The sequence below is a fragment of the Rhinatrema bivittatum genome, chromosome 16 (assembly GCF_901001135.1).
Source record: "Rhinatrema bivittatum chromosome 16, aRhiBiv1.1, whole genome shotgun sequence".
In the NCBI taxonomy this organism is placed as follows: Eukaryota; Metazoa; Chordata; class Amphibia; order Gymnophiona; family Rhinatrematidae; genus Rhinatrema; species Rhinatrema bivittatum.
In genome coordinates, this window is record NC_042630.1 from 73,149,713 (window position 1) to 73,172,369 (window position 22,657).

Here is a 22,657-nt window from a genome sequence, read left to right on the forward strand (position 1 = left end):
GTGTGGAGATAGTCCAGCAAAGTCTCTGGTGTACAGGTGAGTGGATCAACTTCATGGATTCGCACCATGTGGTATAACGCTGCCATCTGAAGCTATAGTTTTTCCTCGTGGAAGGCTTGCGGGATGCCAAGATCACGACTTGTACTGTGATGGAAAACCCTTGTTCTGACAGAAGGCACCGTTCAATCTCCAAGCCATGAGATACAGAGAGGAGTGTAACGGATGGAGGAGGATCCCTTGGTCCTGGATGTGTGCCGTGATTCATCCCGCTAGCACCGGTTGCCGTGGTGGTAGGGCAATGTTCAAAAAGACGGATTAGTTTTGGCTGAGGCAGCGGGTTGCTGAGCTTGTGGATGCTGGCCCCGGGGTTGTTCCCGGTTTTGTTGATTCTGCAGACGGGAAGTCTGCTGATAAGCCGGGGACGGTATGAAGCATATGGCCGATAAGGTCGGCGTTGGAATATTTGTCTGCGAGGTAGCGTAGAATATCAGTATGAAGCAGAGTAAGTTTGAGGGGCAGCTAGAGATTGTACGGCCACTGACTGCTCCTTTAGTTGGGCAACGGTTTCCTGGAAACGTGTCCCGAACAAATTGTCCCCTTTACAAGGTAGGTTGGCCAGTTTTTCGTGGACGTCTTCTCTAATGGAGCTGGCCCTCAGCCACGCCATACGTCGTGCAGCAATGACAGCTGCTGACGCACGAGAGGAGATCTCAAACCCTTCATAGACCGTGTGCAACAGATAGCGTATGCCCTTCTCCAAGTCTCGTACGGGGTGAGTGACCCCTATTGGATGGGTGAGGTCAGAGCTTTCTTTCATCCGCTGCACACACTAGTAGAGGTATTGAATAATGTAGAATTGGTGGTGGTTAATGTGGGCGGCAGGCATGTGCATTTCGCCTGGAATGTGCGTTTCGCAAATTCATCCAGCAAAATAAGATCTCTGCCCGGGGCGGGGGGGTGGGGGGGGTGGTAGCTAAGTGTAACCTGGACTTCCTAGCCCTCGCCATTGCCGATTCAACTACCAGGGATGCTTGAGGCAGTTGTGGCGTCGAGTAGTAGGGCGATTTTTGCATTTTATATTTAAGGTCGGTCTTCTTGGAAACCGCTGGAAGGTTTCCAAGAAGACCCTCGAGGAGAGAGTACCTGGTTCCAGGGAAAGCTCTGAGAGAGAGATGGTAACTCAGCGGTGACTTCGTGGCAGAAGTTATATTCAGTAGCAGGTCCGGGAATGAGGGCCCTCGAGGAGCGAGTACCGGTTCCAGACTGCGACCTGAAAAGCAAGAGAGAGAGCGAGGCCCCCAAGGAGCAGGTACCCCTGGTATAGTAGCAAGGTAAGCAGAGAGTGAATCCCATCCGCAGCGATACCTGGAGGCAGCTAGGTAGGAAACCCTTTGCTAACTCGATTAGCCAGCAAAACAAGAGACCTTAAATATCTGGCGATGATGACATCATCTCAGGGGGGATGCCCCTGAGGTTTGCACCACAGTTGGTACTTGAGTCGGGGCCACGCCTTATGCCTCAGGAGAAGATGGTGGAAGGCAGCATCTAGCCAGTCCGGGGACGCCGGAGGTGGTCGGCAAAATGACGCCATGGCAGCCAAACTTCCATCAACCAAAGAGGGAGTCGTCAAAGAGGTAAGGTGGGTGGAGTGGAGACGGGCAGTGATGGTCACAACAGGAAGCCCATGGAAGAAACTATATATCCGAGAAATGACAAGGAGTCCTGCTCAAACTGGCAGTAATGGTCCCTGGCACTACGCCTCCCAGGGGGCGGGTCTACCCCTTGTCGTTTCTGGAAACAAAACAACTCTTCTACTCTGTTTTTAATTTTTTTTTAAGCTTTACCTGAGCTTAGTCCTTCCTGGCTGAGCACAGAGATAGTCTCCGGCTGCAGTGAGAGAGGGCATATACCATCACCGCCGTACTCTGCTTCCTGCACCTGCTGCCTTTCAACTGTTTTAAACAGCTAGGACCACGCTGGCTGAGAAAACCAGCTAATGGGTCAAGGCACTCATCTACATACTGCTCCCAGCATCCCCAAGGAGAGGGCGCCAGAGGTCACAGCGAGTGATCCAGGGTTTGAAATCCACAGGCCCAGCTTCCAGAGGCCCCGCACCCTTTGCAGTAGAAGAGGACTGGAAACGCATGCCTAACAGCACGCAAATGTCAAACCCTTTAAATCTTTGCGTGAAGATCAAATTAATGGTGGTTGAAGAGGATTGGTAAGTATAGCTTTGGGAAATCTTAAAGTTTGGAGAAAAGTGCAATAGTGGGAAATGTTCTTTAGAGTGTGTGTGTGTCTGAGATAAGCAAGTCAGATTTAGTTAATTCTAGTGTGTCTTTCCCACCCACCCCTACTCAATCCATAATTTTTAGGCAGGAGACATTTTCTCATTAAAAATCAATTAGGCTCTTATCTAAAATCATACTATTGCACCAGCCCTTACTGAGAGAGTTTAATCATCTTCTTGTAGGACACTAGCAGATTAAATTTATAGGTGTATTTATTAAAGTACACTAATTCCAACTCCCTTAGTATCCTAAACTTAACTAGGAACTCAACAAAATTAAGATGAAGGCAGCAGTCCTGCAGCAAAAGGGGGGCTTATCCAGTCTTTTGCACTGAGTGTCACATTGGAGAAATTACTTACCTGATAATTTCGTTTTCCTTAGTGTAAACAGATGGACTCAGGACCAATGGGGTATAGTGTACTCCTGATAGCAGTTGGAGACGGATCAGATTTCAATCTGACATCAGCCCTAGTACATACACCCCTGCAGGAAGTGCAGTTCTTGAGTATACTCCTCAAAAAGCATTGTGGATATATGTGTGACTGACTAATTTGAATAACTTCATAACTTGAATAACTTGAACTGGTTGAATTGGCTATAGCTGGAGACCGCCAGTGCCCTCAACCGGGAAACGTCGACACCCAGTAAGATGGGTGTCCTAGATGAAGGAAAGCATGGCTTACCCTTGAATCACTCACTCCCAGGGATGTCCCCCGAGAATTCCGTGAGTAACAGCAGCTGTGGGTGGGATGCTGAGTCCATCTGTCTACACTAAGGAAAACGAAATTATCAGGTAAGTAATTTCTCCATTTCTTAGCGTGTAGCAGATGGACTCAGGACCAATGGGATGTATAAAAGCTACTCCCGAACCGGGTGGGAGGCTGCCCGTGACCCACTTAGTACTGCCCTTGCAAATGCTGTGTCCTCCCGAGCCTGAACACCCAGGCAGTAAAACCTGGAGAAGGTGTGGATGGAGGACCATGTCGCCACCCTGCAGATCTCGGCGGGTGATAGCATCTTGGTTTCTGCCCAGGACACTGCCTGGGCTCTAGTAGAATGGGCCTTGACTTGTAGAGGCGGCGGCTTGCCTGCTTCTACATAGGCCGCCTTGATGACTTTGATCCAGCGGGCTATGGTTGCTCGCAAGGCCGCTTCCAGTTGCCTCTTCCCGCTGTGAAGGACGAATAAGTGGGCCGTTTTTCGTATGGGTTCTGACATTTCCAGGTATCTGGATAGGAGTCTGCTGATGTTGAGGTGGCGTAGACTTCGAGCCTCTTCCGAATTGTTATGCTCATCTGGCGATGGTAGCGAGACACCACTCTGGGGAGGAACGAGGGAACCATGCATAACTGGATGGTTCCCGAGGTGAGGCTGAGAAACTGCTCACGGCAGGACAGTGTTGTAGCTCGGATATACGACGGGCTGAACAAACTGCCAGCAGGAAGGCTGACTTCAATGTTAATAGTCAGAGAGACAGGCCGTGGAGAGGTCTGAAAGAGGCTCCTGCTAAGAAACCCAGGACCAGGCTGAGGTTCCAAAGAGGTACTGGCCACTTTAGGGGTGGTTGGATGTGCTTGACTCCTTTCAGGAAGCGGGAAACATCCGGGTAAGAGGCTATGCTGTCTCTCACTTTTGGTTCCGTAACATGACAATGCGGCCACCTGTACCTTGATGGAGTTGAGGGACAATCCCTTCTGTAGGCCGTTCTGTAGGAATTCCAAGATCGCAGGAATTTTGACTGAGTGTGATATGATGTCATGGTCCTCGCACCAGGCTTCGAATACTCCCCAAATCCTTATGTATGTTAGAGATGTGGAGAACTTGCGTGCTCGGAGTAGGGTGTCAATTACAGCCCCCGAGTATCCGCTCTCTCTCAGGAGAGTCCTCTCAATGGCCAGACTGTAAGAGAATAGAGCTGGATCCTCGTGAAGGATCGGCCCTTGTTGGAGCAGGTCTCTGTGTGGAGGTAGTGGCAGGGGGTCCCTGTCAGTAGTCTTCACATGTCTGCGTACCATGATCTTCTTGGCCAGTCCGAGGCCACAAGAAGTACTGGTCCCCTGTGTTGTTCTATCTTGTGAATGATTGCGCCCAATAGGGGCCACTGTGGAAAGGCGTATAACAGAGTCTCCTGTGGCCAGGTCTGTACCAGGGTGTAGATCCCCTGGGACTGAGGTTCCCGTCTGTGGCTGAAGAAACTGGGCACTTGGGCGTTGGACTGGTTTTCCAGGAGGTCCATGGTTGGTGTTCCCCAACGGTTCACTATCAGTTGGAAAGCTGCGGTCGACAGCTTCCATTCTCCTGGGTCTAGACTTTCTCTGCTGAGGTAATCCGCCGTGATGTTGTCTTTCCCGGCGATATGGACGGCCAAGATCTCCTGGAGATTCACTTCCACCCACGACATTAGGGGGTCTATTTCCAGAGATACCTGTTGGCTTCTGGTTCCTCCCTGACAGTTGATGTAGGCCACTGCTGCGGCGTTGTCAGACATTACTCTGACCACTTTGTCTGAGTCTGTGACCGAACCGTAGGCAGGCTAGTCTGACTGCCCAGGCTTCTAGGCGATTGATGTTCCATCCCGACTCTTCTGTGTTCCACTGCCCTTGGGCGGTTAGCTCTTCACAGCGTGCTCCCCATCCTCATAGGCTGGCATCCGTGGTGAGCAGGATCCAGGTCGGTGAGGATAGTCTTGTGGCCGTCTTGTAGCCACCATCGTAGTTGAGTCAGAACTCTGCCCGGGAGCTGTAGACGTACGGTGTAGTTCTGGGACAGTGGATTCCATTGCGATAGAAGTGAGCGCTGTAGGGGTCTCATGTGAGCTCGTGCCCATGGCACTACTTCTAGTGTGGATGCCATGAGACCGAGGACTTGTAGGTAATCCCATACTGTGGGGCGAGGTTCGCTCAGCAGGGTTTGCAATTGGTTCATCAGTTTTTATCTCCTTGTCAGTTTCAGGATGACCTTTGTCTTCTTTGGTGTCGAATTGGACGCCTAAGTATTCTAGAGACTGTGAGGGCTGCAGACAGCTCTTGTTTGTGTTGACCACCCATCCGAGCTCTCCAGTAGAGTTTTGACTGTTGGTTGCCTGGTGACTTTCCTTTGGGGATTTCGCCCTGACCAGCCAATCGTGTAGGTAAGGGTGAACGAAGATTCCTTCCCTCCTCAGTGTTGTCGCCACCACCACTATGATCTTGGTGAATGTCCGGGGTGCTGTGGCTAACCCGAAGGGTAGTGCCCGGAACTGGTAGTGACGGTCCAGGATTTTGAAGCGTAGTAAGCGCTGATGTTTTTGATGGATCGGAATGTGTAGGTAGGCTTCCGACAGATCCAGGGATATGAGAAACTCTCCCAGTTATATTGCCCTTATCACAGAGCATAGGGTTTCCATGCAGAAGCGGGGAATCAGGTGACAGTTGACCGACTTGAGGTCCAGGATGACGATAAAATAAACGGAATAATGCCCAGTATTTATTTGTTGTGGAGGCACTGGGGTTATGGCCTCTAGGGCTAGCAATCTGGTCAGTGTAGCTTCCACTGCCACCCTCTTGGAGGGGTCGTGGCAGGGGGATTCCACGAACTTGTCTGGAGGGGTTCGGAGGAAATCCAGGTAGTACCCCTCTCAAACGATGTTAGGACCCACTTGTCCAAAGTTATCTTGACCCATCTTTGGTAGAATAGGGCAAGTCTGCCCCCTATCGCTTCTTCCTTTGGACGGGTCGGCTGATTCTCATTGTGGGGTGTGGCTGTGGCCTGGTCCCGAGCTGGTTCCCCTTTTGTTGTGCTTGTTCCGAAAGGACTGGTTCCTGCCTGTAGGACAAAGTGTTGATAAGTGTTTCTGTATGGATTGAAGCGTTGTGAACCTCTGCCCCTGGAAGATCGGGGGAAGGGTAGCTGGTTTCTCTTATTCCTGTCCTCTGGTAGCCGCGGCAGTGGGGACTCGCCCCATTTGTTAGCAAGTTTCTCTAGTTCGTTGCCGAACATGAGGGATCCCTTGAAGGGCATCCTTGTGAGTCTCGTTTTGGAAGACGTGTCGGCCGACCAGCTTCGGAGCCAGAGTTGCCTCCTGGAAGATGACACTCCTCTAGCTGCGGTGCACACCAGGTCGGAAGCAGCATCCGCGAGGAATGATACTGCTGGTTCCATGGCTTCCCCAGGGGTGTTGCTCCTGGTCTGTGAAAGGCAGGCACGTGTCACCACGGCGCAGCAGGCCGCTATCTGTAGGGACATAGCAGCGACATCAAAGGACTGTTTAAGGATGGATTCCAGACGTCTGTCTTGAGCATCTTTGAGTGCTACACCTCCCTCCCACTGGGACAGGAGTGCGCTTCGAGACCGCGCAGACCATGGCATCCACTTTTGGGCATATCAGAAGGTCTTTGGCCGCCGGGTCCAGAGGATACATGGCTGCCATAGCCCGTCCCCCTTTGAATGTAGACTCTGGAGCAATCCATTCCAGGTCAATTAGCTGTTGGACAGCTTGTAACAGAGGGAAATGGCGGGAAGTCTGATGGAGTCCCTTTAACAGGGGATTAGTCTTAGGCTCTCCAAAGGCACTTGTGCCCGGGATAGCAAGCTCCTTCAGGCTGTGGGTGACCAGGTCTGGAAGCTCATCCTTGGTGAAGAAGCACCTCATGGTCTGGTGAGGCTCTGTCCCCGGAGGGAGTTCCCCCTCCTCCAGGGGCTCTGATTCCTCCTCCGAGTTGTCCATGTCCCCGTAGGTGGGGCTTCTGGGCAGTGAATTCACTTCTCTTTGCCTAGAGGGGCCCGGGGCATAAAGGTCCTCTGGTGGAGCTGTGGCCGTGTTATCGCGGGCTCCGTCCGCATGTGAACGAAGGTGTGCAGGCCTTTGAAGAATTCCACCCAGGAGATAGATGCTGTGTCCAAGCTAGGAGGCGCTGCGTCCCTGGGGGAGTCCCGTTTGAGAGGGGGTCCCGCTGGGGTTCGCTAGGACCGGGGTACTTATTGAGGAGCTAGAACATAGTCCGGGCTGGGGCTGACCCTGGGCTGGATTCCCCAGGGCCTCCTCGCACTGGATATACAGGGCATTGGCCTCTTCGTGTTGTGCGGCTCTAAATGTGGCATGCTGGGCAGAGGCCCTGAGCCTTGAGCTCCTTTTCCGGTGGCGCCTAAAATCTGTTATGGGCAGAGGCCCTGAGCCTTGAGCTCCTTTTCCGGTGGCACGTAAAATCTGTTATGCGCTCTGGTGCGTCAGATATGTGCGCGTGGATTGGATGTGCGCTCAGGACGTGCGCACTGGTGTGTGCACAAGTCGCAGTTATGCGCCCAGCACAGTAAGCGGGTACTGCGCACGTATGTTGAGCGTGTGACATTGTGTGCACGGCTCGCCCTTGTGCGCACAGATCGAGACGGAGGACAGGGCGGCAAACAGGGTCAAAATGGCGATGGCGACCACGCGGACAATATGGCGACCACCTCAGAGGGTCTCCACATGGGAGGACCCTTGGATCTAACCGGGGTCTAGCCCTGCTAGGGCGGATCAACCTGGTGGCACTGGTCCCGGCCGGCGACCTGTGCGACTCCTCGAGCTTCGGAGACCGGAGTCTTTAAAGAAGATTTCTACATTTAAATACTGCAAAACCCACCATTGTGCTAGACAATTTCAACCTTCACATAGACACAAAGCCCCTATCCAACACCTGCCAAACACTACTGGATATTATGACGGCACTAGGATTCATTCTAATTACTGACAAGCCCACTCAGAGCAAGACACTCTCTCGATATATCATTCATTAACCACAGTCACTTAGAGCACATTAAAACAGTCTACACACCCATCCCCTGGTCAGATCACTTCTTCATACAATCCTCGATTAAATACATTGAACCCCAAACACAAGAAAAAAAAGAACCCATTAGATTTAAATACCACCCACCTTATAACTTAGAAACCCTGAAAGACAAGTTAGAAGAAAAACTAACAAAATTAGACTACACCAACTGCTGCTCTGTGACCACAGCATGGATGCAAACAACCAGAAATCTAGCTAAGGAGATAAACCCAATCAAATGTATTAATATCAGGGATCCCAAACAAACAAACAAACCTGTGGTATAATGAAAAGATAAAGGAAGTCAAGAGAAATCTAAGGAAAACGAAAAAGAATGGAGAAAAAATAAAACAACCGAAAGCACCTAACCTACTATAAACAAGTAATTCTCAATAAAAAAACAGTTCTATAGCTCTAAAATAGAGAAATATGCAAAACAACCCAAGAACACTATTTACCATAGTAAGAAATTTCACTAATGACAAATCTGAATCTCCACAAAACCTTCCAGGAAATAGATGCAATGAAATAGCTACATTTTTCAATGACAAAATTAAGAACCTAAAAATAAAAATTCCAAATACAATGAAACAAGAAATGAAAATGAAAAAAAAAAAAAATATATATATATAGATGTTAAGCAATGGTCGACATTCAATGAGGTATCAGAACTGGAAATCGAATCTATACTAAAAAAACCCCAAAACTAAATCCTGCCCCACATGCATATGACACAATAACAACCGTAGACATAAAAAAAAAAAGTAGCCAACACTGATTACCCGACATTGGCAAAGATTGTTAATCTATCCTTAGAGGAAGGATCCATGCCAGACACACTAAAAGGAGCAATCGAAAAACCGATTTTAAAGAAAAACAGCAACCCACTTAACCTGAGCAACTACAGACCAGTATCAAACCTACCCTTAACTGCAAAATTAATAGAAAAAGCCTATACAAAAGCAACTAGCAGAACACCTAGATAGCAATAACATCTTGTATCATTCACAACATGGCTTTAGAAAACACTATAGCACAGAGACACTACTGTTTGCGCTGACAGATAACATCATGAGGGGGTTCGATATTGGTAAACATTACATTCTAGTGATGCTAGACCTGTCAGCGGCCTTTGATACTGTAAATCACAACATACTTTTAAATAGACTGGAAGAAATAGGATTAAGTAACAAAACTATCAAATGGTTTAGATCAGGGGTCCCCAACCACCGGTCCGCGGACCGGGACCGGGCCGTGCGAGTTTTTTGCCGGTCCGCGGCGCCGCCAAGCACCGGCAGGTGTGTCGCGCGCTCCCAGTCTCTCCCGCTGCCGTTGCCGCCGGGCTGTCAGCATGTTCAAGCCCAGTGGGAACGGCAGCGGTGCTAGAAAAAGCAGTGGCTCCCGCGGCTGGGCCTTTTTCTTCTTCCCGCGTCTGCCCCCCTCCCGTGACCTGGAACAGGAAGTGATACGCGGTGCGCGGGAAGGAGAAAGAGCCGTGCCGCGTGATAAAGTAGCAGCGGCGGCTGCAGCATCGGTCCCCGAGCAATTGAAGCAGCCGGTAATCGAGAAAGGAGTCAGCAGCTTGAGCCTCACGCAGCCGATGGGATTCTTCTTTCTTGGCCTGCGGGGGCTGCTGTAGCTCCCATTTGTGCTCCGGGGGAGGGGAGAGGAAGTGGGTGAGAGAAAGAGAGAGAAGCAGCCAGCCAGCCTGTGTGTGATTGACTGGTCAGTGTGCTGATGTGTGTATGTATGTGAGAGACAATGAAAGTGATTGCTCAGGGAGGTGACTGATTTTTGTGTGTGTGTGTGTGTGTGTGGTGTGGTGTGTGTGGTGGTGTGGTGTGGGTGTGTGTGTGTGTGTGGTGTGTGTGTGTGTGGTGTTGTGTGGTGTGTGTGTGTGTGTGTGTGTGTGTGTGGTGTGTGGGTGTGTGTGTGAGTGAGGTGAGAGAGAGAGAGAGAGAGAGAGAGAGAGAGAGAGAGAGAGAGAGAGAGAGAGAGAGAGAGAAAAAAAGCATGGAAGTGAGAAGTCTGGGTATGTGGGAAAGCATGGGCATAAGAAGCCTGGTGTTGTGGGGTGAAAAAAAGCATGGGAGTGAGAAACCTGGGTGAGTGTGCATGCATGAGAGAGAGAGACTGCTTGGTAAGGTGACGGTGTGTGTGAATGTGAGCGAATGTGATTCAGGGAATGAGAAGCCTGTGCACGTGGAGAGTGAGCATGGAAATGAGAGAGACTGGTGTGTGTGTAACAGAGAGAAAGTGATTATGGGAATAAGAAGCCTGTATATCTGAAAGAGAACATGGGAGTGAGAGACTGTGTGTGTGTGTGTGAGAGAGATTATGAGAGTGAGAAGCCCATATATGTAAGTAGAACACGGGAGTGGGAAGCCTGTGTGTGTGTGTATGGCATGAGAGAAAATGTTCAGGAATGTGACTGGTGTGTGTGTGCCAAAGACTATTTGGGAGATGATTGCTGTGTGAGAGACAGAAACTGGTCATGGGGGCATGACTGGTATGGTGTGTGTGTGAGAGACATGGGCACTAAGGAAGAGGACCATAAGTATAGAGCTTAGCTTCTACTGCTGCTTCTGGTGTGTGCCACGGCCTGCAGGGAAGGGGAGTAGGAGAGCTGCTGGAGGGGGTAAGTAAAGGTAGCTTTTTAAGTTTATTTTTCTTGATTGACTGCCATTTTAATTGTGTGATGTCTGCTTTTTTGAAATATTTTATTGGTGTTTGGAGAATGTTTAATAGTTTATGAGTTTTTAATTGTTGGATGTTATTCTGTTCATAGTTATTGTGAAACATTTATTCTGCTTATTAGTATAGTTATACAGTTATTTCTTTGTGGAGATCTATAGCTGCTTGGCTAGTTCTGTTTTCCTAATAAGAGGTGTATTGGTTTTTAGGACCTGATTTAATATTTGTAGTGTTGCCTTTTCATAGATAGGGTTGCTCCTATTTGAGTGTATTCCATAATACAGGTGTAAGTGTGTGCGGATTAGTTTATGTGCATTACTACAGATCCTGGGAATATGTTAGGTCGGTTCTGTGTCTGTTACCGAGATGAGAGATTTTGCTAGCATGTAAGCGTTTGTATCGGTCTTATTTGTTGTGTTTTCTCAAGAGGACATGCATTGGTGGTAAACTGCTGTCTTTTCATAAGTAGGGCTATTGAGCCTGGAAGTAGAAGGAGTTTGAGTTGCTGTTACTGAGATGTCACCAGAACATCTTTTTTGTAGGGCGAGTTGTATGGGGAATGTCATAATTCTGCTTTACATCCATTATTGTGGGTCAGGGGGGTTCCCGTGGATACAAACTGTACTTTTACATCTAGCCCCGTGACGATCATGGGTCAGCGTACCATGCATGTGAGAACCTATGGTGAGTTGAGTCACATTCACATTATAAATGTCATAATTAAATGATAGGTGTGCACTAAAATCCAACCCCCTCCATAACCCCGCCCCCATATGACCAAAGCCCCGCCGGGCCATGGAAAAATGGTCTTGCTTGAAGCCGGTCCCTAGTTCAAAAAAGGTTGGGGACCACTGGTTTAGATTATATCTAAGTAACATATTTCCAAGTACAAATCAAAGATGCAATGTCAGAAAAAATAAACCTTCAAACAGGAGTACCACAGGGATCCGCCCTATCTGCTACACTTTTCAACATATACCTGTTACCATTATGCCACCTGCTAGCTGGTCTGGCATCACACACTATATATACGCTGATGATATTCAATTAAATATTACCCATTGACGACACAATTGAGAAAACATTAACACATAGCTAGCATGTATCTAGATATCAAACAGCTACTAAACCATATGGAGTTAGTAATTAATATAGAGAAGACAGAATTCCTACATTTAGAACAAAAAAATATGGAGATCAAACAGAGCCCAATCACACTCAATAACAACCAACAAATAATATTAGCAGAGAAAGTCCGGAACCTAGGAGTAATAACTGACAGAACTAAGCTTAAACATATCTTTAAAAGTAACGGAGGGATACGCCAAACTCATGGTTCTCAAAAGACTTAAACCACTTCTAACAACCGCCAAATTTCGATCAGTACTACAAGCATTGATATTTGCAAGCACTGATTATTGTAACTCCCTTCTACTGGGTCTACCATACACCTCAGTACGACCACTACAAATTTTGCAAAACACAGCTGCAAGAATTTTGACCAGCAAAAATAAGAGAGACCACATCACCAAAACACTGGCTCAATTACACTAGCTTCCCATTGAACAAAGAATACAGTACAAAATACTATGCACCATACATAAATTAATACATAATGAAAAAGCAGACTGGCTGAACACAGCCCTTCACGTCACATTCCTAACAGAAACCTAAGATCAGCCAACAAAGCACTCCTAACTATTCCATCAGTTAAAACAGCAAGACTAACACAAGTAAGAGAAAGGGCGCTATCATTGGCAGGACCCATACTATGGAACTCCATGCCCTTGGATTAAGATTACAAAGAGACAGCAAAACCTTTAGAAAAAATTTAAAAACCTGGCTGTTTAAACAAGCTTTTCAAAAACAGAAGGGAGAATAGAACCCAGGGAAGTGCAAGGTACGAACTATTGAACACCCACACACACTGCAGTAATCACTAAGTGTGTAGTTTTTAATTGATAGTTCATCACTAAAGGATAAGTTACAATTATAAAGCTAGTGTTGTACTCAAAACTGATAGAGAGAGACCTGGACATGATTTATCATATTTAACAATTAATACTGATTACAAACTATGTTACCGAACCTTATGGCACCTGTGTAAGCTGACATATTTTAGTATCACTACTTATGTGCCTTACTGTAAACCGTTGTGACAGTACCCATCTTAATGACGGTATAGAAAAGATTTAAAAATAAATAAATAAAATATCTTGTCTCAGCGCTTCCCAGTTTCGTTCCAGGCAGTCTCCGGCTGCGGGGGGGGGGAGAAGAGGGCAAATACCTTAACCGCTGCGCTCGAGGTTGCATCTGCTGCTTCTCAGCCGCACCCGAAATCAGGGGCTAGGTCCCCGCCGAGGGTCAGCCGCCGGACCGAGGCTTACCTCCGAGGGATCGCAGAAATCACCTTGGGAATTCTCAACTGGGGGAGGGACCCAAAAGTGTCACCGCAGGAGAGCGGGGCTCGTCTGTAGAGGTAAGATTTCTTCTTATTTACGGTTTTCTCCAGTAAATTTGTTCTAATGCTGTGAGAGCGTGCAGGTAGTCCCTAACTGCTATGGAGACGGAAAATACTGAAGAGCTGCACTTCCTGCAGGGGTGCTGATGTACTAGGACTGATGTCAGATTGAAATCTGACCCGTCTCCAACTGCTATCAGGAGTAGACTATACCCCATTGGACCTGAGTCCATCTGCTACATGCTAGAAAAGTATGATTTTTTTTATCCCCACAGGTGAAAGATTGATGGATGCACCTGGTGCAAAGAGCTTCTGGTTCTCCAGGAACGAGTCCAATCTCTGGAGGCCAGAATGGCAGACTTGGAGGAGCTGAGGCAGACAGAGGTACATTGATGAGACCCCCCAGGGATATAGTAGCCAAGTTTCAAATCCAGTCTGGCAGCCCCAGTGCTGCCTTGGATCAGAAAGGTCTCCCAGTTGGAGAACATCAGCCTGGTGCAGGAGAAAGTGATCCTGTAGCAAGGACCTGCTCTCCAAGTGATGTGTTGTCCTCTCGCACTGAGGACAACTCAGTGCCCAGGAGGGAAGGGTTAAGTTGGCTATCATAGTTGGTGATTTGATTATTAGAAATGTAAATAGCTGGGTGGCTGGTGGACATAAGGACCACCTGGTAACTTGCCTGCCTGGTGCCAAGACAGTGGACCTCACACGTCACCTAGATTATAGACAGTGCTGGGGAGGAGCTGGCTGTCTTGGTACATGTGGGCACCAATGATGTACGAAAATGTGGGAGAGAGGTTCTGGAAAGCAAATTTAGGATTTTAGGTAGAAAGCTGAAATCCAAAACCTCCAGGGTGGCATTCCCTGAAATGCTTCCAATTCCATGTTCAGGCCCACAGAGGAAGGCAGAGGTCTGGAGTCTCAATGCCTGGATGAAACACGATAGTGCAGGGAAGACTGATTCAATTTTATAAGGAACTGAGGAAACTTTTGGGGAAGGGAGAGACTTTTCCCGAAAGGATGGGCTCCATCTTAACCAGAGTGGAACCAGGCTGCTGGCACTAACTTTTGAAAAGGATATAGAGCAGCTTTTAAACTAGAACAAGGGGGAAAGCAGACAGTCACTCAGCAGTGCATGGTTCGGAGAAATGTATCCTTGAAGGATACTAATGAAACAGGAGAGTTAGGGCATACCAACGGAGAGGTTCCAATAAAAGCAAAACGTAGTCCATGTGCCTATATGTAAAAAAAAAAAAAAAAAAATCATCTGAGCTAAAGATTTCCAAATTATCCCTATCAATACAAACAAAAACATGCTGAAATTTTTGTATGCCAATGCCAGAAGCCTAAGAAGTAAAATGGGAGAGTTAGAGTGTATAGCAGTAAATGATGAGATTGACATAATTGGCATCTCAGAGACCTAATGAAGGAGGATAACCAATAGGACAGTGCTGTATCAAGGTACAAATTACATCACAATGATAGTGAGGATCAACTTGGTGGGGGTGTGGCACTTTATGACCGGGAGAGTTTAGAGTCCAACAGGATAAAGATCATACAAGAAACTAAATGCTCAGTGGAATCTATATGGGTAGAAATCCCATGTGTGTTGGGTAAGAGTATAGTGATAGGAGTATACTACTGTCCACCTAGACAAAATGGTCAGACAGTAGATGTAATGCTAAGAGAAAATCAGGGAAGCTAACGGATTTGGCAGTGCAATAATAATGGGAGATTTCAATTACCCCAATACTGACTGGGTAAATGTAACATGCTAGAGAAAGTTCCTGGATGGAATAAACGACTGCTTCATGGAGCAAATAGTTCAAGAACCAATGAGAGAGGGAGCTATTTTAGTTTTAATTCTTAGTGGCAACAGTGATCATAATTATCAAATCTGAACTAATAACTAGAAGGGGGACAATTAGTAAATCTACAACTCTAACACTAAATTTTCAAAAGGGAAACTGAGAAAATGAGGAAAATAGTTAAGAAAAAAAGTGAAAGGGGCAGCTGCAAAGGTTGAAAGTGTTCAACAGGCATGGACACTGTATTTTTAAACAATCCTAAACGCGCAGTTCAGATGCATGCCACACATTAAGAAAAGGTGGAAGGCAGGCAAAACGATTACCAAGACAGTTAAAAGGTGAGCTGAAAAGGCTATTTTAGCCAAAAAAAATCCTTCAAAAATTGGAAGAATCCATATGAAGAAAATAGGAAAAAGCATAAGCATTGTCAAGTTAAGTGTAAAACATTGATAAAGACAGACAAAGAAAGAATTTGAAATGAGATTGGCACAAGAAACAAAACCTCATAATAAAAACTTTTTAAAATATATCAGAAGCAAGAAACCTGTGAGGGAGTCGGTTGGACCATTAGATGACCAAGGGGTTAAAGGTGCTCTTAGGGAAGATAAGGTCATTGCAGAAAGACTAAATGAATTCTTTGCTTCCATGTTTACTAATGAGGATATTGGGGAGATACCAGTTCTGGAGATGGTTTTCAAGGGTGAGGTAATCCAGATTAACAAACCAAAGAGAAGCAAATCACCTGGACCGGATGGTATACATCCCAGTGTTCTGAAGGAACTTAAATATGAAATTTCAGATCTATTAGTTAAAATTTGTAACTTATCATTAAAATCATCCACTGTACCTGAAGACTGGAAGGTTGCCAATGTAATCCCAATATTTAAAAATGGGCTCCAGGGGAATCCGGGAAACTATAGACCAGTGACCCCAACTTCAGTGCCAGGAAAAATAGTGGAAACTATTCTAAAAGATAAAAATCACATAGCATACAGAAAGACATGGTTTAATGGAACACAGTCAACATGGATTTAAGAACATAAGAAATTGCCATGCTGGGTCAGACCAAGGGTCCATCAAGCCCAGCATCCTGTTTCCAACAGAGGCCAAAACCAGGCCACAAGAACCTGGCAATTACCCAAACACCAAGAAGGGAAGTCTTGCCTCACAAATCTGCTTCATTTTTTTAAAGGGGTTCATAAACGTGGATAAAGGTGAACCAGTAGATTTAGTGTAATAGGATTTTCAGAAGGCGTTTGACAATGTCTCTCAAGAGAAGCTTCTAAGAAAAATAAAAAAAGTCATGGGATAGGAGGCAATGTCTTTTCGTGGATTACAAACTGCTCAAAAGCCAGGAAACAGATAGGATAGGATTAAAATAGTCAATTTTCTCAGTGGAAAAGGGTGAACAGTGGAGTGCCTCAGGGATATGTACTTGGACCTGTGCTTACCAATATATTTATAAATGATCTGGAACAAAATGAGTGAGGTTATCAAATTTGCAGATGATACAAAATTATTCAGAGTAATTAAATCACAAGTGGTTTGTGATAAATTGCAGGAGGACCTTGGGCATCTAAATGACAGATGAAATTTAATGTGGACAAGTGCAAGGTGTTGCATATAGAGAACTCAGACAGAAGTTACACAATGTTAGTTTCTAATATGGAACCTATAACCCAGGAAAAAGATCTACACATCATAGTGGATATTACATTGAAATCGTTGGCTCAGTGTGCTGCAGCAGTCAAAAAAGCAAACAATTTTAGGAATTATTAGGAAGGGAATGGTGTATAAAACAGAAAATATCATTGAACTCTGAATTGCTCCATGGTGAGACTGCACCTTGAGTGTTGGGTACAGTTCAGGTCACCGCATTTCTAAAAAGATAGAGTTGCATTGGAGAAGGTACAGAGAAAGGCGACCAAAATGATAAAGGGGATGGAACGGCTCCCCCATGGCTAAAGAGGTTAGGGCTGTTCAGCTTGGAGAAGAGACGGCTGAGGGGGGATATGATAGAAGTTTTTTAAATCATGAGAGGTCTTGAACAAGTAGATGTGAATCTGTTATTTACACTGATAATAGAAGGCCTAGTGGGCACTCCATGAAATTAGCAAATAGCACATTTAAGACTAATCGAAGAAAATTCTTCTTCACTCAATACACTAACCCAAAAAAAGATTTTTGCGAAAAAACAGGATAATCCCGATCGTTTTTCGGACTCCCCAAAACATACTGAATTGGACAATTTCGTTGAAATTTTCCAATTTGGCAAATACAAATGCACATCTCTACTGGAGACTGCAAATAATCGGGCCGATTCAGTAAAGTCCACGGGAGAGCGGGCAAACGCCCACTCTCCCGGCGCGCGCACAGGCCATTCTCCTGAAAGCACGATTCAGTATGCTAATTAGGCCTGGCGGTAAAACCAGGTAAAAGGAGCTGCGGCTGTCAGCAGGTTTGAGAGCCGATGCTCAATTTTGCCGGCATCTGTTCTCGAGCCCGCTGACAGCCACGGGCTCAGAAACCGGACGCCAGCAAAATTGAGCATCCGGTTTTCGACCTGACAGCCACGGGCCGACTTCAAATTTTATTTTATTTTTACTTTTGGAAAGTTTCGGGACCTCCAACTTAATATCGCCATGATATTAAGTCAGAAGGTGCACAGAAAAGCAGTTTTTACTGCTTTTCTGTGCACTTCCCCGGTGCCCGAAGAAATTAGCACCTTTGGGTAGGCTTGGCTGCACATTTTGTTTTCTGAATCGCGCGGGAATACCTAATAGTGCCCGCAACATGCATTTGCATGTTGCGGGCACTATTAGGTTCGGGGGATTGGGCGTGCGTTTTGACCTCTTACTGAAGAGGGGGTAAGGGAAAACGCACATCCAATGGTGGGTTAAACAGTGCGCTCCGGAGCGCACTTTACTGTATCGGCCCAAAATGGCAGGCTGCTGTCACTGCTATATATATATATATATACTGAGATGTCAGTTTTGCTCCATCTCCAGGTAGTGGTGCACAACTCACTGGTTCTGCATCCATTTGACTAGTTGCTACAAAACAATACTTTACTCCAGCTCCAGGGTAGGCATTAAATTTGATGGGTTAAAAAGTATTATGGGTGCATGGTGATTTTTTGCATCGAGGGTAGTAGTTAATAGCCTTAGCTATATGGCATTTACACGTGATAAGGGCTATTAGCCTCATCTTTGTTTGGACTCATGTTTTGGACGCGCTGATCCCTTATTTATTGCATTAGGGATTAAACTAAACACATCCAAAATGCACATTCAACTGATCATTATCCTGGGCACACTTTATTGCGTTTGCCTCTCAGTGGGGCATACACATTCACACCTTACTGGTCAGGTCACCCACAGACTCCATTAGCCATACACGCATATATAAGCACAAGACGTTTGAAAATCTCAGCAGCATTTAAATGAGTTCGCCAGTGAAACCAAACAGGCCTCCGGTGGCTGGACACTAGAAGAATTAGAAAATATGTTCTATCAGATCTCCAAAGCCCTGTAACATTCTGTTTAACTGGTACCCTCCAATCTTCTCCAGGAGTACAAGAACTGCATAGAATACAGAAACATGCGTTTCTAATCTGTATAAAATGCTTATAATCGCGTTAGAAAGACAGAGAATGAGTGCCTCACCATCCAGATGCAGGTCGAGGATAACACAGAGCAGAGAAAGCCATGGTAGGAGACCGCCGGCCCCACGCCTCAGCCTAGCCATCTCGTCGGACTCTGGCACAAGCTGCAGCCCCGACTGCTCCCACCGCCACATGCTGCCAGCACCCCACGGAACCCCGGAATGACCCACCAATACCAAGTCTCCCTACAATTGGGGGCGGATCCCGTGTTTCTTAAGCGGCGGTACGACACTCACTTCCGGTGTGGACTCAGCGGTCCTCGCAGCCTCGATCTCGTTACGTCAGGACTAACAGGAAATCATGCACATTCCTTTTTAGCCCCACCCCCACAGGTATCATTTTCTTTTAGCCTAGGCTAGAATAAGAAATGAACATTTCTACAACGCTTAGGCTGTCTCCGAAAACAAACTAGTGCGCATGCGAATTCCAGCACCGTTATTTATTTGGTTGCGTGTTTAATATTTTTTTATATACCGCCTCCCTGGACAAAGCCAGTCAAGGTGTTGCACAATATTACCGATTAAGACAGAAAACATTTAATAAATGCTCAGATAAAAAACTAAAACATCCTAAACATAGCTATCTCATTAGCCCAGAGCCGGGACTGGGGAGGGGAGGAGGCTGCCACGGGTATCAAGCCCAAGGGGGCGTCATCAAGAAGACTGCTTTTACCTATAGGAAGAAACTCACAAAGCTGTGTCCTGATGTCTCTATTGGTCAATGCCAAAAATCTCAGGCAGCGGAGATCAGCCCTCTCCTACTCCAGCCCCGCCCCTCCCCTTCCCTTCCGGGCAACATGAAGGGACTGGATGAGAGTGGTTGTGAGCCTGGAGTAGACACAGCACAGCGTAAAGAACCCTCCCTAATCTAGACCCTTCTCTCTTGTCCCCCACCCTCTCATTTGCAGGGAACAGAAAAGGCATGACGTGGAGGAACTGGAGAGAATAGCAGAACAAAGAACAATTCAATTTTATCTGCATATTTCTATTTCTAATTTGTGATCCCTTATTTCTGATTTGGTGAGGGTGTGTCTGTGTTCTATTCGTGTGACTGAGTTGGCGTATTCTATAAGAACATAAAATATGCCATACTGGGTCAGACCAAGGATCCATCAAGCCCAGTATCCTGTTTCAGTAGTGGCCCATCCAAGCCACAAATACCTGGCAAATACCCAAACATTAAATAAATCTCAAGCCGTTATTGCTTATTAATAAATAGCAGTTTATGGATTTTTTTCTCTAGGAACTTATCCAAACCTTTTTTAAACCCAGTTACACTAACTGCTGTAACCACATCCTCTGGCAATGAATTTCAGAGCTTAACTATTATTATTATTAGTTTATTTATATACCATCAATCTGAAATACAACATTGGCGGTTTACAATAAAATCAAATTTACAAAATACATAAATCTATTTATACATAAAAGCTAAATAAGTTCACAAAATCATTAAAAAAAAAACTAGATCAATGTTCCAATGACATTCGATCTGCATTGAAAAACCACTGCTGTCTTTTATTTGTGACCACAAATGCAATGCCAGATAACCAGGTTTTTAATCCTTTTTTGAAAAGCTTGGTGTTTGGTTCCATTCTCAGGTCTACTGACATGGTGTTCCAAAGCTTAGCTCCAGGCACCATAACAGACCTGTCCCTAACTTCACTCAAATGTGCGCCCTGAATGGAAGGAATCTGCAAAAGCCCTTTATTGACCGATCTTAAAGTCCTATTAGATGTAAATAAATGTAGAGATGCGTTCAGCAATTCATTATAAGCAAGTTTGCTTACCGTAAACGGTGTTTTCCGTAGATAGCAGGGAATTTAGCCATGCATTGTGGGTGACATCATCCGTGATGTCATGAGGCGGAGCTTACTCTCAGCTCAAAGAGCTTTGAAGTTCGCATGACCTTGGCTTCCCGCGCTTCTTGAGCTTCTCCTCAGTTGGTTTTCCAAGCTAAGTGCTAGTGTAGGTGTTGAGATGAAGGATGGCTGTCCAGGGAGACGGGAGGGAATGCATAGCTAAATTCCCTGCTATCTACGGAAAACACCGTTTATGGGAAGCAAACTTGCTTTTTTATGTCAATAAGCAGGGCATTTAGCCATGCATTGTGGGAGTCCCAAGCTCATAGGTTACAGAGATGATATTGAAGACTTTTTTTTTTTTTTTTTTTGCAACCTATGGAAAGTGGACAGCCATCAAAGGCTTTGAAACAGTTTGAAGAATTGCGGATCCCAATGAGGAATCCAATGCAGATTGTTGATCAAGGCAATAGTGCGAAGTAAAGGTGTGAATGGAAGATCAGGTTGCTGCCCTGCAAATGTCTTGGATAGGCACTCCCTGGATATGCGCTATGGAAACGGCAGTTGTCCTGATTTGGTGAGCTTTAAGCGGAGTGGTAAGAGGTATTGACTTCTTAGAGTAGCAGTATTGTATGCAAGCTGTAAGCCAATTAGAAAGTGTCCTTTTAGAAACTGGTTGTCCCGGGTTGTTCAGGTTGAAAGAAATAAACAATTGAGAGGAATGCTGGATTAGATCAGTTCTGTTTTTGTAATAGGCTAAAGCTCTCATACAGTCCAAGGTATGAAGAAGCTTTTGTCGGTCGTCAGAATGTGGATTTGGGCAAAAAACTGGTAAGGAGATTGTTTCATTTAAATGAAAGGCGGATACCACCTTTGGTAGAAAAGAAGGGTGTATTCATAGTAAGATCTTATCGTGGTGAAACTGTAGATATGGGAAGTTGACTACTTGTGCTTGTAGCTCACTTATTCTTCTCACTGAAGTGATGGCTACCAAGAAAAGAACTTTCCAGGTTAGGAACTTCAACAAAGAGGAGGACATGGGTTCAAATGGAGGATTCATTAATGCTTCGAGGACTAGATTAATATCCCATGGAACTACTGGCTTTTTAATGATATGGTTATTGGTGGTTGGGTGGATCCTTGGACACTGTGGCAGCTGACCACGCCCACGGGGGGCAGTCCCGTGAGGGACCACGGTGTCAGGCTAGACCAGTGATGGCCAACCTTTTGAGCTCAGTGTGTCAAAATTCATAAAAAAACCGAGCATAACTCGGGTGGTGTGTCACTTCTAGAAAAATCCATAATTGTGATATTTGTAGCTCTAATTAATAACAGTTATAATTTTAATATGTACTGTATTTATTAATAAAGCAAAAACAAATAATTCTTTACCTTACCTGCTTAGTGACTTTTTTGTTGCTGAATTTCATCGGCTAAATCTTCAATTAAAACACTCTCTCCCCCTCCACCCAAACTCTTACTCCCCTGGATTTTCTCATACACACTCATGCTCTCACACTCACTGGCTCCCTCACATACACACACACCCAGGCAGGCTCCCAGTCATTTTCACACCACTCCCGCTCCATCCTCCAGGCAGGCACCAATTCATTCTCACACACACAGACCCCAGGCAGGCACCCATGCATTCACACACATACACCCCCAGGCAGAGTCCCATTCATACACATGCACACACTGAAGGCAGACCCCCCTCTCTTTTGCCAGCAACCTCAGAACCTCTCTCATTCCTCTGCTGCCACTGTCACTGCTGCCACATGACTACTGGGGATGTTGCTATTCTTGCACATTCCCAAAGATTACATGTGCCAATCACTAAAAAGAATTTTTTTATTACCTTTGCTGTCTGATCTTTGTTTTCTAATTGGTTGGTCACAGGCTTTTTTTTTCCACCTTCCCTTTCTTTTTTTTTTTTTTTGGCCAATTCCTTTTATATTGTCTTTTTTTCTGTTTCTTTTCTCTTCATCTTCTTCCCTCAAACACACAGTCAGGTTCTCATTCTCACATGCATTTCTCTCTCTCACACACAGGCTCTCACTGTCACATGCTGTCTCTCATACAATCATTCATACACACAGGCTCTCACTGGCACATGCTCTCTCTCATACAATCATTCATACACACAGGC

The 22,657-nt window shown here is 45.9% G+C and overlaps 1 protein-coding gene across 3 annotated transcripts in view; it reads right to left on the bottom strand.

Annotated features, from left to right (window-relative positions):
* The window catches only part of LOC115077830 (dnaJ homolog subfamily C member 3-like), a 228,538-nt gene extending 209,575 nt beyond the window's left edge, over positions 1–18,963 (bottom strand). For 2 of the 3 annotated variants that reach the window (XM_029580121.1, XM_029580120.1), the window contains exon 1: positions 18,709–18,937. In XM_029580121.1, the coding sequence (XP_029435981.1) occupies positions 18,709–18,841 (133 nt within the window). In that variant the 5' untranslated portion in view covers positions 18,842–18,937. The other variant, XM_029580122.1, reaches the window with a different exon arrangement.
* Between the last annotated feature and the right edge of the window lie 3,694 nt (positions 18,964–22,657).